Source organism: Camellia sinensis, chromosome 14 (assembly GCF_055761805.1).
Source record: "Camellia sinensis isolate YWXY chromosome 14, ASM5576180v1, whole genome shotgun sequence".
In the NCBI taxonomy this organism is placed as follows: domain Eukaryota; kingdom Viridiplantae; phylum Streptophyta; class Magnoliopsida; order Ericales; family Theaceae; genus Camellia; species Camellia sinensis.
This window is the reverse complement of record NC_138974.1, coordinates 3,288,996-3,302,500: the sequence shown is the minus strand read 5'-3', so window position 1 is coordinate 3,302,500 and position 13,505 is coordinate 3,288,996. Positions and strand designations below refer to the sequence as shown.

At 34.1% G+C, this 13,505-nt stretch overlaps 1 protein-coding gene across 3 annotated transcripts in view; it reads right to left on the bottom strand.

The window, feature by feature from the left end:
• The window catches only part of LOC145807560 (calpain-type cysteine protease DEK1-like), a 43,080-nt gene that overhangs the window by 14,657 nt on the left and 14,918 nt on the right, over positions 1 to 13,505 (bottom strand). For all 3 annotated transcript variants that reach the window (XM_082905984.1, XM_082905983.1, XM_082905985.1), the window contains exons 9-19: positions 13,362 to 13,472; positions 10,887 to 10,945; positions 9,322 to 9,484; positions 5,744 to 6,017; positions 5,382 to 5,532; positions 5,116 to 5,227; positions 4,859 to 5,024; positions 4,634 to 4,704; positions 4,392 to 4,483; positions 4,062 to 4,224; positions 3,802 to 3,873 (exon numbers count right to left, since the gene is read on the bottom strand). In XM_082905984.1, the coding sequence (XP_082762110.1) occupies positions 3,802 to 3,873; positions 4,062 to 4,224; positions 4,392 to 4,483; positions 4,634 to 4,704; positions 4,859 to 5,024; positions 5,116 to 5,227; positions 5,382 to 5,532; positions 5,744 to 6,017; positions 9,322 to 9,484; positions 10,887 to 10,945; positions 13,362 to 13,472 (1,434 nt within the window). The remainder of the gene's footprint in view (positions 1 to 3,801; positions 3,874 to 4,061; positions 4,225 to 4,391; positions 4,484 to 4,633; positions 4,705 to 4,858; positions 5,025 to 5,115; positions 5,228 to 5,381; positions 5,533 to 5,743; positions 6,018 to 9,321; positions 9,485 to 10,886; positions 10,946 to 13,361; positions 13,473 to 13,505) is intronic.

The following is a 13,505-nucleotide window of genomic DNA, read 5'->3' as shown; positions in this document are numbered from 1 at the left end:
AGAGTAAATAACAATGTCGAATCAAGCCGCCCCTCACATTGAAAGATTCACACGCAGCAACCAGCTTTCCCAAAACAATGGGAGATCTGTTGCTTATTGCTCACGTGAACGTCCGACCTATACTAGAGTCCAGTCCTCCGCACATCTTTCTGATCTCCTTTCCTTCTATTCATCAGATTTTTGGCTTTGACTGATTCAAGGTGAAAAATCGGGTTGATAGTGTTGGCTAGAAAAGGGGGAGAGAGGAGAGAGCCTTCAGGTAAGCTCACTTCTGCATTTTTGTTTAGGTTCTTGGGATTCTCTATCATTCTTTTTAGTGGAGAGTAATAGTGTGTGAACCTTTATAACTAAGCATATAGCTCTTCACATAGCAAATGGCGGGAAAAAAACATGTAACAGACCCCACTTGAGTAGGACACAAGGCTGTTTGGTTCAGTTTGGTATATAAATATAAAAAATTTTCATAGTATTATTTAGAATTGATTAATAAGTTTGAGTGTTTAAAGTTGTGGTCTCATTAGGGCTATTCCTTGATCCTTGTCTACTTCTCTTCCCCATTCTCTCCCTCTGTTCCATATCAATTTGGTATATGAGCTTAAACTCCCATCACCGTTCCCTTCCTCTCCATTCTACATCACCATGTCTCTCCTACATCACTTTTTTGTCACAACTTCCAAATCCTCACCCTTGTAGCATGGCCTAGTAAACATTGTCATTCTTCGGAGCTTTAGTTCAATAGACATAACATTTAAATATACACCAAATACAACTCTCTAAAAAAACAATATCAACACACGGATTCCATTAATTATGAAACTTTGTTAAGACCACTAATATATATAGAGTATCAAAAGTAGAATTCATCCCAATCTTTCTCTCTACTATATGGCTCCTACGTGGAACTCTACTCTCTTAATTATTTTAAATGTCACAACACAAGGGTAATCAAAATAAATCCACTTTTTGTGCGTAAGATCCTTATTTGTGTAAAATTCTAATACAATACATCCAATAAAGAAGAATGATACATAAATTAATCCAGCTCTTTCTTTCCTAATCCAATCATCCATGAAATTAAAATTAATTTATTTTTATTTTGAAAAACATATTTTTTAATTTTTTAATCTGTTAACTAAAAAATGTTCAAGAAACTGCAAGCATTAATGAATCCGAATCTTATATAATATTAATTAATGAACCACACATGCAAATGACATATTTGGGCCAGTCTCCAACTTAACATGCTAAGGCCAAAAGGTTCATGTTTAAAAGGGTCCCTTTCTTTGGCTGAATTTATGTTCTAGATGAAAGAATCCAGTATTTATTTTTTTTAAACTTCAAATTATTGTAAAATGCGGAATTACCACAGCCAAATATAAAAGTACGTATTTTTTTGTTCAAAATAATTTGTTGGAGATAAATTATAAATATTATGAAAACTGGCAGTTGACACGTGTGATGCACAAAAAGGGTGACTAAGCAACTATGCTACTATTTGCACCCCAAACCTAAAACCAACTGGTAGAAGTGGCAAAATCGCTCAAGTTGTCTCTCTTTCAACTCACATGCAGAATTAGAACGAATTCAGATGGCTTTATGGTTTTTATGAATATTCATAAATTTTAGTTCATTTAAACATTAAAATTCATTAACTAGTCCATTACATAATAAATTTTGATCTTTGTACTATGTTACAATTTAATATTATATGAAATTATCATACATTTATTTAAGACACAATTTCTTAGCAAAATCATTTAAGATTTTTTTCTTGAATTATGCATACATCACGACATACTTTCTATTCCACTTTTTAAATAATTTTTTGTATAGCTTATATTTTCTAAGTATCTTCAATTGCAAAATAAATAGTAAGTACAATTACATAATTAGAAATATTCTTTAATTTTAAGTTACTAATCTCTCGCACTTGAACATTATTTCTATGATTAAAGTGAGTGTTTAATTTATTCTGTTATAATTTAACATCGTATGTAATTGTCATAAATTTATTTAAGTTACTCTTTTATAACATGGTAAGACAGACTTAGATTGTTCTCTCATATTGTCTACATCGCAACATACTTTTTAACATAATATTACATATATGTACACACACATACACATAAATAATTTAACTAAAATTATCATATATATATTTTTATAGCACACGATAATCCTAAGATTATGCTCCTACATTGCATCATTTTTTTTAAATAATTTATATGCATTTTCACATAGACAAACATATAAATAATTCAACTAGAATTTACAATACAATATTTTGATAAACAATTATTTCATCCTGTGCCTTGCACAACTGCCAATAAATCCACTACAAATTCCATTACAGTATCAATAAAGGTAGCATTGCTAGAGGCAGCCAAAGAATGTAACATGCCAAATTGCATAATGTCCCAATCTTATCTAACAAACAAAGCACACACAATTTAGTCCACATTAATTGGAGTCTGAAGGGGTGGATTGGGTACAAACCTAAACTTTGATCATTATGTATAAAGTCGGTGCTTTCATATTCAAACCAACAACATTAAGATTATTGGACCAATTTTAACCATTGAACAAGTGGCCCCTTGCATTAAAAAAATGGGACACAAAAGTATTGACATCAAGGATAAAAAATTGCTCCAGAAAGATGTCATGGAACAATACAATTTAGTGTGGCAAAAAACTGGTAAAAGAAAATGTCATTGCACAGTATTTCAAGATAACCACAATTTAGCTCATTTTGAACTTTAGAAAAAGAGCATCTATATCAAATTTCATTGTCGTAAGAGAATTCAAATAAACAAGTCAACTCTAGTGGAAGAAAGAGGAGTTCCACTTGCACAATCAGAAGTCTCGATGTCTGTTCACAAGTGGAGTGACTAGAAGCTGCAGGAAGGACAGAGGAATGAAGTGCAAAAAAGTTTGCATGTTAACCGAAAGGACAAATAAAATTTTGGATAAACATGAGAATAAGAAATTAAAATTTTGTTCCAAAAGGACCAAAACTATCAGAAGTTACCCACTTTCATTATTATTAGATTACTAATTTCAACTAATAAAAACTTATTCATGAAAGATTTGAAAATGAAAGAAAAAGAACAGCTGACTTATAGATTATTAATTTATTTTCCTTGGTATGATAATTTCTTGATTTCAATATAAACTAGGTGCACATATTCCAAAACAAACTTTCAGGTTTCAGAAACAGGTAGCAGAACAAGTTCTCTATTTCATATTCCAGGTGAGGAACTCTAGGAACAAGTTCTCTATTTCATATTGCAAGTGAGGAACTCTAGGAACACAAATGGACAACAAGTTTAATACTAAGGAACCTTTTACCACACTCAGATCAAGATAGAAGATCACCATGTACATGCATGTGCATCTGTTTATATGTCAAAAGCCTTATATCAAAGATAAATACAAAAGGAATCAAATAAAGATGACAAATTAAAACAATACCGAATAAGAAACAGCATAGCCCTTTTATGAAAAAAAAAGGCTGCCCATTTAGTACACATTAATGTGTGTTTGGGAGGGGAAAGATTGGATACACACCTAACCTTTGGCATAGGCCTTTTATACAATGATAAAAACAAGATTATATTGCACCCTGTTAGAAAAAGACTAGACAGAATTGACTTGATAATGGAATATTTAGAGCCTAGGGTTAACACAAAATATATGAAGCTGAAACTTGACAAAATGCTTCATTTATATGGTAAATGTTGGAAAGATTCAGAACAATACAAAGAAATATTAAAGATCTAGTTCATAAAAAACATAATGCACCTTAGTGGCAGATCTAGCAATTGCCTGAACAGTGGTTTCCTTACTGAGGAAGTGAACAGCATCTTCCATCATCTAGTTACAAAGTGAGCATCGAGTTAAAAAAAGCAGATGGTTAGAATAACTCCCAAGCTGAAGAAATGTCTTACTCTAGACAAAACTCAAAACAGTTCCAAGATGGTAAGTACTATTTAAGAAAGATTTATTCATGTAGAAGCAACAATTCCTCAATGAGACCTACACTCCATAATAGATAATCAAACCTTAAGAGTCAAGCATGGGCGAGAGACAGCAAACCCAAAAGCAGTAACAAGAGTGATTGCTGATACAGCAGCACCAGCAAATGGTGGATAAATTTTCAAACTGGCAACAACACCCCAACCCTCGGTTGCCAATGCAATCCCATAAAGCACAAGGAATGCCGCACTGTTCACAAATTAATTTACAAATGAGAAATAATAAAGAGTGAAGCCAAAACGTTCAAATAGGACATTCAATGCGATTCCAAAGCTTCATTGATTCTATCATCAATGGACTTGATGCTAATTAGCACATGTGAAGCCATGAAGATAAGTCAGAGATTCCCAACATACCTGACATTTTTCCCACAATCTGCATGAGCATCATAAATATATACGGGAAGTACCCTTGGAGAATAGACTACAATAGGAGGTGAAAGAAGCACCTGCAGAAAAAAGGAGCATTCTGTAACACACAATGAATATGAAGCAAAACAACTGGAATAAACAATCAACTAACTCAAGACCTAATAATATTATTAGAGGACCAAAACTAATATTCAAAACTTGATTAATGATAGTCAGGTTTAACTCACACTCAACGCCCTTCCAGCCAGAAGAAACAAAAATGAAAAGTAACCAACAGATGCTCCAACAAAAGGTTTATCTGAAATGTAAAAGCAAATATGATAGTTACATGGTAAAGTGGTACTCTAAAAATTTATTAACATAAACGACAGCAATTCAATAGATGAAGTTTGCTCATCCATGAAAAACGTCAAGCACAGTCTAAATACAATAAATGGAGTCCTTTTATTCACCTTCAAACCATCCAACAAGAAATGCTGCCAAAGCCAAAAGAAAAGCAAGGAAACAAACAAAGAACATCTGCATCCTGGTCAAATAAAAATTGTTTGAAGCCCAGTAGTGGATAACTCCAATAGCCAAAACAATGAGAAGAAGAACCAAAAGAAAGGCTGCCCCAATCTGTCACAATCACATAAGAAGCCAAGTTAGACACATGCACCATAACCAAAGACTAACATAAAATGAGGACACTATAGCAAGCTTTACTCACTGTCCAAGGATTAACAATAATGATAACAGCTGAAATTGCACCGAGCAGAAGAAGAAGACCAATGATAATGAATACATAAACACCTCGAGAAAGTTTCCAATTGTCATCTTTCCTGGGAACAATTTCCATAGAACATTTAATCAGATAAACATGTTTTTATCACAAATGATGTACCAATTTTTAGAAAATATTACACAAAAAAAAAGAAAAAAGTACAAGATTTAAAATGTGACATTCCGTTTCTGAACCCATGGTTGTTCACTTACCATTTAATCAAACCAGAACAAAGGCATAGCAATGCTGGAATGCACACTAAAGGAAGTAAAGCAGCAAGAAAATCAGCTTCCAATGGAACCTGGTCAACCCTAGAACTCACAACCTCCCAGTATGATGCACCACAGAAAGCCACTAGAACAACTACATAAAACAAGCAGGGAAAAAAAACTACATCAAAACAATGCTTCCACCTAGACCCAAAAAGAATTTTAGTTGGTTAAATATACAAATATATATATATATATATTTTTAAAATTGAACTAAATTAAATTAAATAAATAAAAACAAAGCAGTGACAAAGTTATGGTCAATGAGTTGAGACTTAAACTGAAAGCAAACATAGAAAACTTACCTGCAAATATGCCCACACATATAGCAGAAGATAGAGAGAAACGGTATGTAGCGAACCAGGATACAATTGGCAGCACACCAGTAACTACTAAAGCAATTGCGGAAGCCATTGCCCAGCCAAGGTACACAGATGATGCATACGGAGATGTAAAGCTATCATGCTCACCAGTCCATCCCTTGTAGCGTAAATCATCTAAAGGCTTGGCAGATACTATTGCACCAAGAGCCAAAACAGATCCAGCAAATAATGACATGCAGATGAAAAGAACAACACCCTGACAATGCAAGGTAACAAAGTAATCAGAAACAAAGCCAAAAACTCCAAGATCAGAAAAAGACATTTACATTTAAAGAAATAAGAAAAAGACTTGGTCCCAAAGAACAAAAATTCCATTGGACAATTAATCTCATTACCGAAAGTGCTTAGGAATAAAAAAAATTGCACTAAAAACAATACAACTATGCCCAACCAAAAAAACATAAGGGGAAAAAAATGAATGATACAAATATGCAGCTTTAGGTGATCAAGCCAAATTCGCAAGTGGCAAAAAACAATATTTACCACAAACATTGTTTACAATAACTGCTCTATAAATAAAACTAAACCATATTTAAATAAATAAATCTAGAGAAGATCCCCCGATAAGGAAGTTACTTTAACAAGCTAGTAACAAACAAGCAAGTTAAAAATTCATGATAATGTTGACAGTTGTGGAAGTGATGGAGAGTGTTGTAACACCTGTACTCTTTAAGTCAATGAAAACGCATTTAATTCCTTTATTTTATAGTTGGAATCCTTTTAATTGATCTTAGAACATTGATTGGTGTATCATCCTGTGGTGAGACTAGAACTTTTGGGTAGCTTATTGTCGGGGCTTTATTGTAGTCACTTGATTTACCCAAAACAGAGTTCAGACGAGAGAGCTATGTCCTTTTGTAGTTTGAGTGTCTGGGCTATCAGCACAGTTCACTCGAGTACAACTTTGGTCGCTTGAGCGGTCTTTAGGTCTAGGTAGCTCTTAAGTTTCTGAAACTTGAGATACTGCGAGCCTTGATTCTTCACTAGAGCACACATTTGGCCCCTCAAGCAGTCTACTCATCAGTGACCTGAGTAGTATACAAGCTTGAATTCTTCGCTCGAGCACAACTTTGGTTGCTCAAGCGGTCTGTTCTTCAGAAGTCTGACAGCCAGCAAGCCTTCTTCATTCACCGCTTGAGCGCAGTTTTGGTCGCTTGAGCGGTTTGTTTGAATTCAGCACATGAAAGCTGTCATTTTAAGTTAGATTTGTGGGTTCAAACTCACTTTTTGCCCTTGTACTATATATAGACCCATGCACCCTCTCTTTCCTTACTTTTCACTCTCTCTCTCTTCTCTCTCTAAAATCTTTACCCAAACTCTACAAAACCTTCGATCAAAGTTTAACCTTGCTCCTTTGATACAAAATATAAAGAGCGTCAAGAGCTTTATTTTGATCGAGACTGATCCCGTTTTCGACATAGTCGATTTTGGGATTTTTCTTCTCCTCCTCTCTATTTGAGGTAGGAATTCTATTATTTATGTATATTTGACTTACCATGGTTATGTGGTAGTTTGTATATACGGTTGTAGTGGTGATAACACGGTTGTAGGGTGTAAAAAACGTAACACAATGGTTGCGACAACCAAAGCAGTGAATTTATTTTTTTTCGCACAACTTGGGGAAAGCTTAATGATAAACATGTTTTTATTTCAAAATAATATTTAATGACGTTTAAAATGGTTCTTGATGAATTTTGTTTGATTCTTAGCCATAATCCAATCTCTATATATAAACAAATCAACCATCAATTATACATATAAATGCATACAAGTTATATTTAGAATAGTAAATATATCATAACTTGAATATACATCTTACAACTAATTAAACAGTATTTACATTTAAAAGTTAAATGGAGAATTATTAAAAGCACAAAAATTGAAAATAAATTTACATTTAGTAAATAAATAAATTATTTGCTATCTTTAATCGAATATCTTTCCACATCCAAAAAAAAAAAAATTGGGTTAAAGCAAGGTTTTGGGCCATTGGGCTGTTTGGCTGGTTTGATGCTTTATAGTGTGTATAAAATTCATAAATTGTAATATAAACTTTAAGCTTTTAAAAACTAAGAATAATGAATAAATAAAAATTTGAAGCCTTTGTCTCTTCCGTCTCCACCAAAGTGGAGATTAGTAGGTTTCACAGTCCAAGGCTTACGGATTCTCTTTCCCCATGGATGGAATGCGGCACTCTCTGCCACTAATCCCTTTTACTCTCTCTCTCTCTCTCTCTCTCTCTCTCTCTCTCTCTCTCTCTCTGACTCAAACAAAAAATCCCCATGGAATACCACCACCAGTGTCAACATCCTCTCCCTCTTATCCATCTCACTCTTTTTCTCTCATCTCATGCAAAATAATCCCCATGGAAGCCCCTGGTAAGTCAGCCAACACCCTCTCCATGTCATCCTCTCTTTCCTCATAAAAATTTAAGATTCATAATTTCGTCGCTATAAATTAGGGAAATTTTACCTTATTTGCAATGATTGAATTGTGGTTAAACATCATGAAGTAGATCTGTAGATTGGAGAGCTAAATCTTCTAGATCTGAGCAAGAAAGACTCTTTGAAGGTCAAGCTGTGTTTAACAAATGGGATGTCAAGGTCAAACTGTGTTTAACACATGGGAGGTCAGAATCAACCAAGAGGTATGCCAATAATTGCTTTGGAATATGTTTTTATGCAAAACAGATAGTTGAAGTGCGTTACAGTAGTAGTAGTAATGGCAACATAAAAGCCTGTTAATGGGCACAATGATACCGTTACAACTATTACAGCCATCACAACTACTATAACAGCCATTACATAGTTGATTTTCCATCACACAGCTAAAGCGGGTGTGACGTGTTGCGTCATCTGCTGAAACTGTTGCGTAATAGCCACAACTATTGCGTGACACAACTTTTTAGAACCTTGCTCATGAGATGTCGATCGAACACAGTGGGTCAACAAAATTTGTTGATTCATTCTATTATATATATATAGATGAAAATGATTTGAGAAAAAAGAGACTGCAACCAAAGAAATAAGATAGTAGAAAGAGAATATAGATAAATGAAAAGATTAGATACAGAAGAATTGAGATGGTCTGATAGAAATGAGTAAAAGAATAGACAATATAGGTAGAGAAATCGAGAATAATAGGAGGGGAGAAATAGAGATGCTTAGAAGAGAAAAAGTAGGAAAGTAGGATAATACAAATGCGGAGAGCCAAAGCTCTTCCAAATGTTAAATCAACTTTCATTCATCTTCTGAAACTAAATTCATTAATAATTTACAGATACCCTCTAAAACTCTTCCCACCCAACATAGTTTTACCTAATTGAACTTAGCCTCAATCCTTAAAACCACTAGAAGTCCAAATAAATTAAAAGTACAGCAACATTATTTAGAAGACTCCTAAATCAATAACAGAATTATCTTTGTAAGAGTCCCACATCAAGGCTGCTTCATAAAAATTGACTGGTGACAAGAGGAAAGAAGATGAGGTACAGAACAAACCTGCTTTAGTCCCAGCAATCGATGATTTCCTCCATGACCTGCACCATCAACTCTTGAAACCCAAAACTGGTAGCCATTACGAATCCATATGGGAATAGCAACAGACAAACATGCCACCATGAGAGGGACAGTCAAAGACAATCCAAGAAGCAGCGATGACTTGCTGCACAATGAAAAACAAGTTGAAACCACTGCCACAACAATACATAAATATGTAGAGAAAGAAATATCAAATTATATTCATGCATTATGATATCAAAAAAGAAAAAAATGCTCGCATGAATTTCTTTGGCAGAAGATCAGACTGAGTTGTGATTTAATAAATATTGGTATTTAGTAAATAAATCACACCTGTTAACTAATATCAGAAAGCCGAGAACATTAATAACTAAACTGCATTAGGTCGACTGATGGTATATGGCTGCAAGGGGTCATTCAGGCCAACAGAAATATCCAATTGGCAATAAAAATAAGTTCTACAAACACCCAAGCTATGATAACAACTTAGAGAGATGAGATTGACCAGAGACATTTCCAACTGTACCAGAACAAAAATATTATACCAAAAGCAGGATTCAAGAAGAATTAGCATGGTAATACACCATAAAATTCATTCCCAGAAAGTAGAAACTAACATTTTATTAACTGAGGCTCTTCTTAGGCTCTAATTTCAGCTGGTTCAAAAGGTAGAAATCCACAGTTTGAATGCCATACTGGCCAACAAACCAGATTTCCATTGGTAATGTACGTACCAGTACCAGTAAGTTCTTCGTTAGTTTCGGATTTTTCACTACAAATATTATATATTTATCAAAGATATTGTTCAACACCAAATAATCTTAGTATAAACATAAATATTTATCAACACAGGTATATATCTAAAAAATAATTAAAACAATAAATCATTCAGATAGAAACCAAAATATCCATATAGAATTTCAAGCAAATCTTATCAGGAGAGCCCTTTCACCGTTCATGAAAATGTATCATCACAATTGCCAATCTTCTTTAAGGACAAAAATTAGAAAAACAAAAGCAAAAGTGGCATGTGTCGGCAACACATGACTAGTCCATCATGTGAGCCATAAAGCATGAAGAAAAGAAAAGCTGGAAATCAACTGCCATTCCAACTTTACGACAAAAATAAAAAATAAATAATAAATAACAAAAAACAAAAAATCAAATCAATCTGATCTAGCAGTGGATGCAGTAGTCAACCATGAGTTCCCTATTCACCCAAATACGCACACAGCAGTCAGTAATGCACCGTTCATTTGAGAACAAGGAAAAGCGTAAGTCCAGCATGTCACTTTTAAAAACATACCTCACAAGACCGCATCCGACCCAATTTCAAAAGAATAAACAGTATTGAATAAATTTAAAGATCTCACAGTAACAACTTGAAAAAGAAAGTCAAACACAGAAAGGGAAGGGCATGAAATGTTTAAATCATTCCCCATGCACCATAATTTGTGTTCTAAACAAAACAAGAGTAGAAGTGTAAGAACACATGTATGGGAATGAAAATATAATATTCAAAGTTTCAAACATATCCAGGGTCATACCTCAAGAATGAAAGCAGCAGACTGACACAAGTGCTCAGCAGCCAAGCAACAAAACCATACTGAAAAAACATGGAAAGTTTAGTTTACATACCCAAAATCAATATCATTGCATATTTGGAAAATCTACAAAGCATAGATAAGAACATGTTGAATGCATGTACTTTGCAGTAAATGGTTTTTAAAATATCACGAGTACAATAAGATTACATCAAGAAAAAGGAAGAAAGAAAGAAAAAAGAAAAGGTAGATCCAACAAGAAACTAGACATCAACCATTTTTAACAAAATTTTATGATTTTTGTTTCGCAGTTCTTGATGATATCAGTATACCTTATCAATAACGCTATTTTTCACATAGGTAATTGATGTTAAGCTGCTAACTACAGGTCTCCTCCTTTCTCCAAGCTTGAACAACAGATGGTCCGAATAAATTAATGAGGTTTTTCTAGTCGGAAAAATCAACCATGAAAACTATGTACGTAGACGGTGGAAAGGTTTCAAGAGAGAGAACCTCCTCTGCTTGGTATTTATTTTCTGATAAGGAACGACTTTATAGATGAGGAAGCTAAGGACAAGTAGTCTGTTGCAAAGGGAGGAAAGAGAAGGACCCCATTTGCAGCACCAACAAAGCAAAAAAAGAAGAAATGAAGAATAGGATGGCCAAGGTCCTAACATCCTTGGTTTAGGGAATGGAAATGATTTTGAATCCTTGAAGAGTACCTCCTCTTTCCACCATCAAACAAATTGTACCTTAAATCAAATGACTGCATCCAAAATTTCTCAAATGACATGGGTACAACACCAGGAATCCCACACCCCTTCATCAACCATTTGAACTATCTCATTCAAAAATAAAATTCCTTATATTCATAAAATAAGATTTACATAGCCCCTTAATTGAAAGAAAAAAGTTCGCAGATGATAGCATTTTCTTTTCTTCTTAATGAAAGATGAGGAGATTGAGGAAAAGGTAGAAAAAGTTATTCCAAAAAATTGTTAAATGAAAAACATTTAAGAAACTTACAAGGAAAGGAATTTGATAGTGTTGATGGAACTAGAGAATATAAGTCCTATCATTGACTAAATAAGTTTGAGGTGAAATTTGCACTGAAGAAGACGAAATCAGGTAAAGGCATTAGCACCAAATTGATTACTATTGAGTCTTGGAAATGCTTAGGTAAGGCGGGGTATCTTGGTTAACAAAATACTTTAACAAGATTCTAATGACTAGGAAAATGCCTAAGAGTAGAATAAAATTATTTAGTACCTACATAAAAAAATAAAGAAAATATCTAAATTGCAACAACTATAGAGATATTAAGCTAATGAGTCATACAGTGAAATTGTGGGAAAGAATATCGCTTAAGAGTTATAACAACGGTGTCAGAGAATCAGTTTGGGTTTATACTCGGTAGATCAACTATGAAAGCAATCTATTTAAGATTAATAGAAGGGGAAGAAAAAAAAAAAGAAGAAAATGAAGGATCTACATATGGTTTTTATAGATTTGGAAAAAGGTTTATGATAGTGCCTAGATATATAGTATAGTAGGTGTTGAAGAAAAAAAGATGTCACCAAAGGGTAAGTTGCAGTTCTAACTATGATTAGATCACCTATAGAAAAAAACTGTGAGTGATCTAATCGAAACATGTAGAAGTGCCTCAGCATGGCCAAGCGATGCTCTGGGCCACACCTTGGGATTCTCGGTGCTTTGAATTATCCACTTGGTGCATTGGCATGCAACTAATGCACTGAGCGCATTAGTGGGGCCTATCTAAAGTATTTGATGGTTCATGTGCCTAGTCTATCTAGGAGATGTCGAGACAACTCCAAGGACTAGCTACACATATATCATTCCTCCTCATATTGGGGGTGACGTAGAACCCATGCACCCAACCAAAAAACACATTTCTTTTTTATTATAAACAGAAATAGAAACATGTAATGCAACCAAATAACTCTAATTTGTGCAAAAGTGTGAGGTACAGGAACCAGGGAAGAAGACAACAGGAAAATTAAAAACAAACCATAAAAATGAAACAAAATGACATACACAGAAAAAATGCAAGTAAACCTTCCTGGCACCATTATGTTTAGACCTTTTATATACCTCGGTTCTTCCACCAAAAAATCTACGGTGGAGGAACAAGAGATAATTCAGAACACGGTAAACAATAAAACCACATCCCATGGTAGTCCTTTATGAAAAAAATCATTCCAACAGACAAGACACTACAAGGACAAAATGTAACCATCAAACTTCAGATAATAAAAGTTCAAAAAGCGAATAATTAGAATTCAAATACAACTTCAAGGACTACCACAACCCAAAAAAAAATAAAACTGAAATCAACATTTTGCCGACACATAATTGAAATGTCACCTCCATAATGGATAATCAAGCCAGTGACAACAGACTGATATTGGCAAAAGCAATTTAAATTCCTATCCCATCAAGCCAACTGATTATAAGTACCTTGCGCGGTTTTGAAGTCATAACCATTTCTTCAGCTTGAAGCGACCGAAGGAAAGCCATGATAGAACAGACAACAGGAGATAGAAGCAACACTGCAAAGCCAAATTCAAACTGCAGCAAAAACAAAAACAAAAACAAAAACAA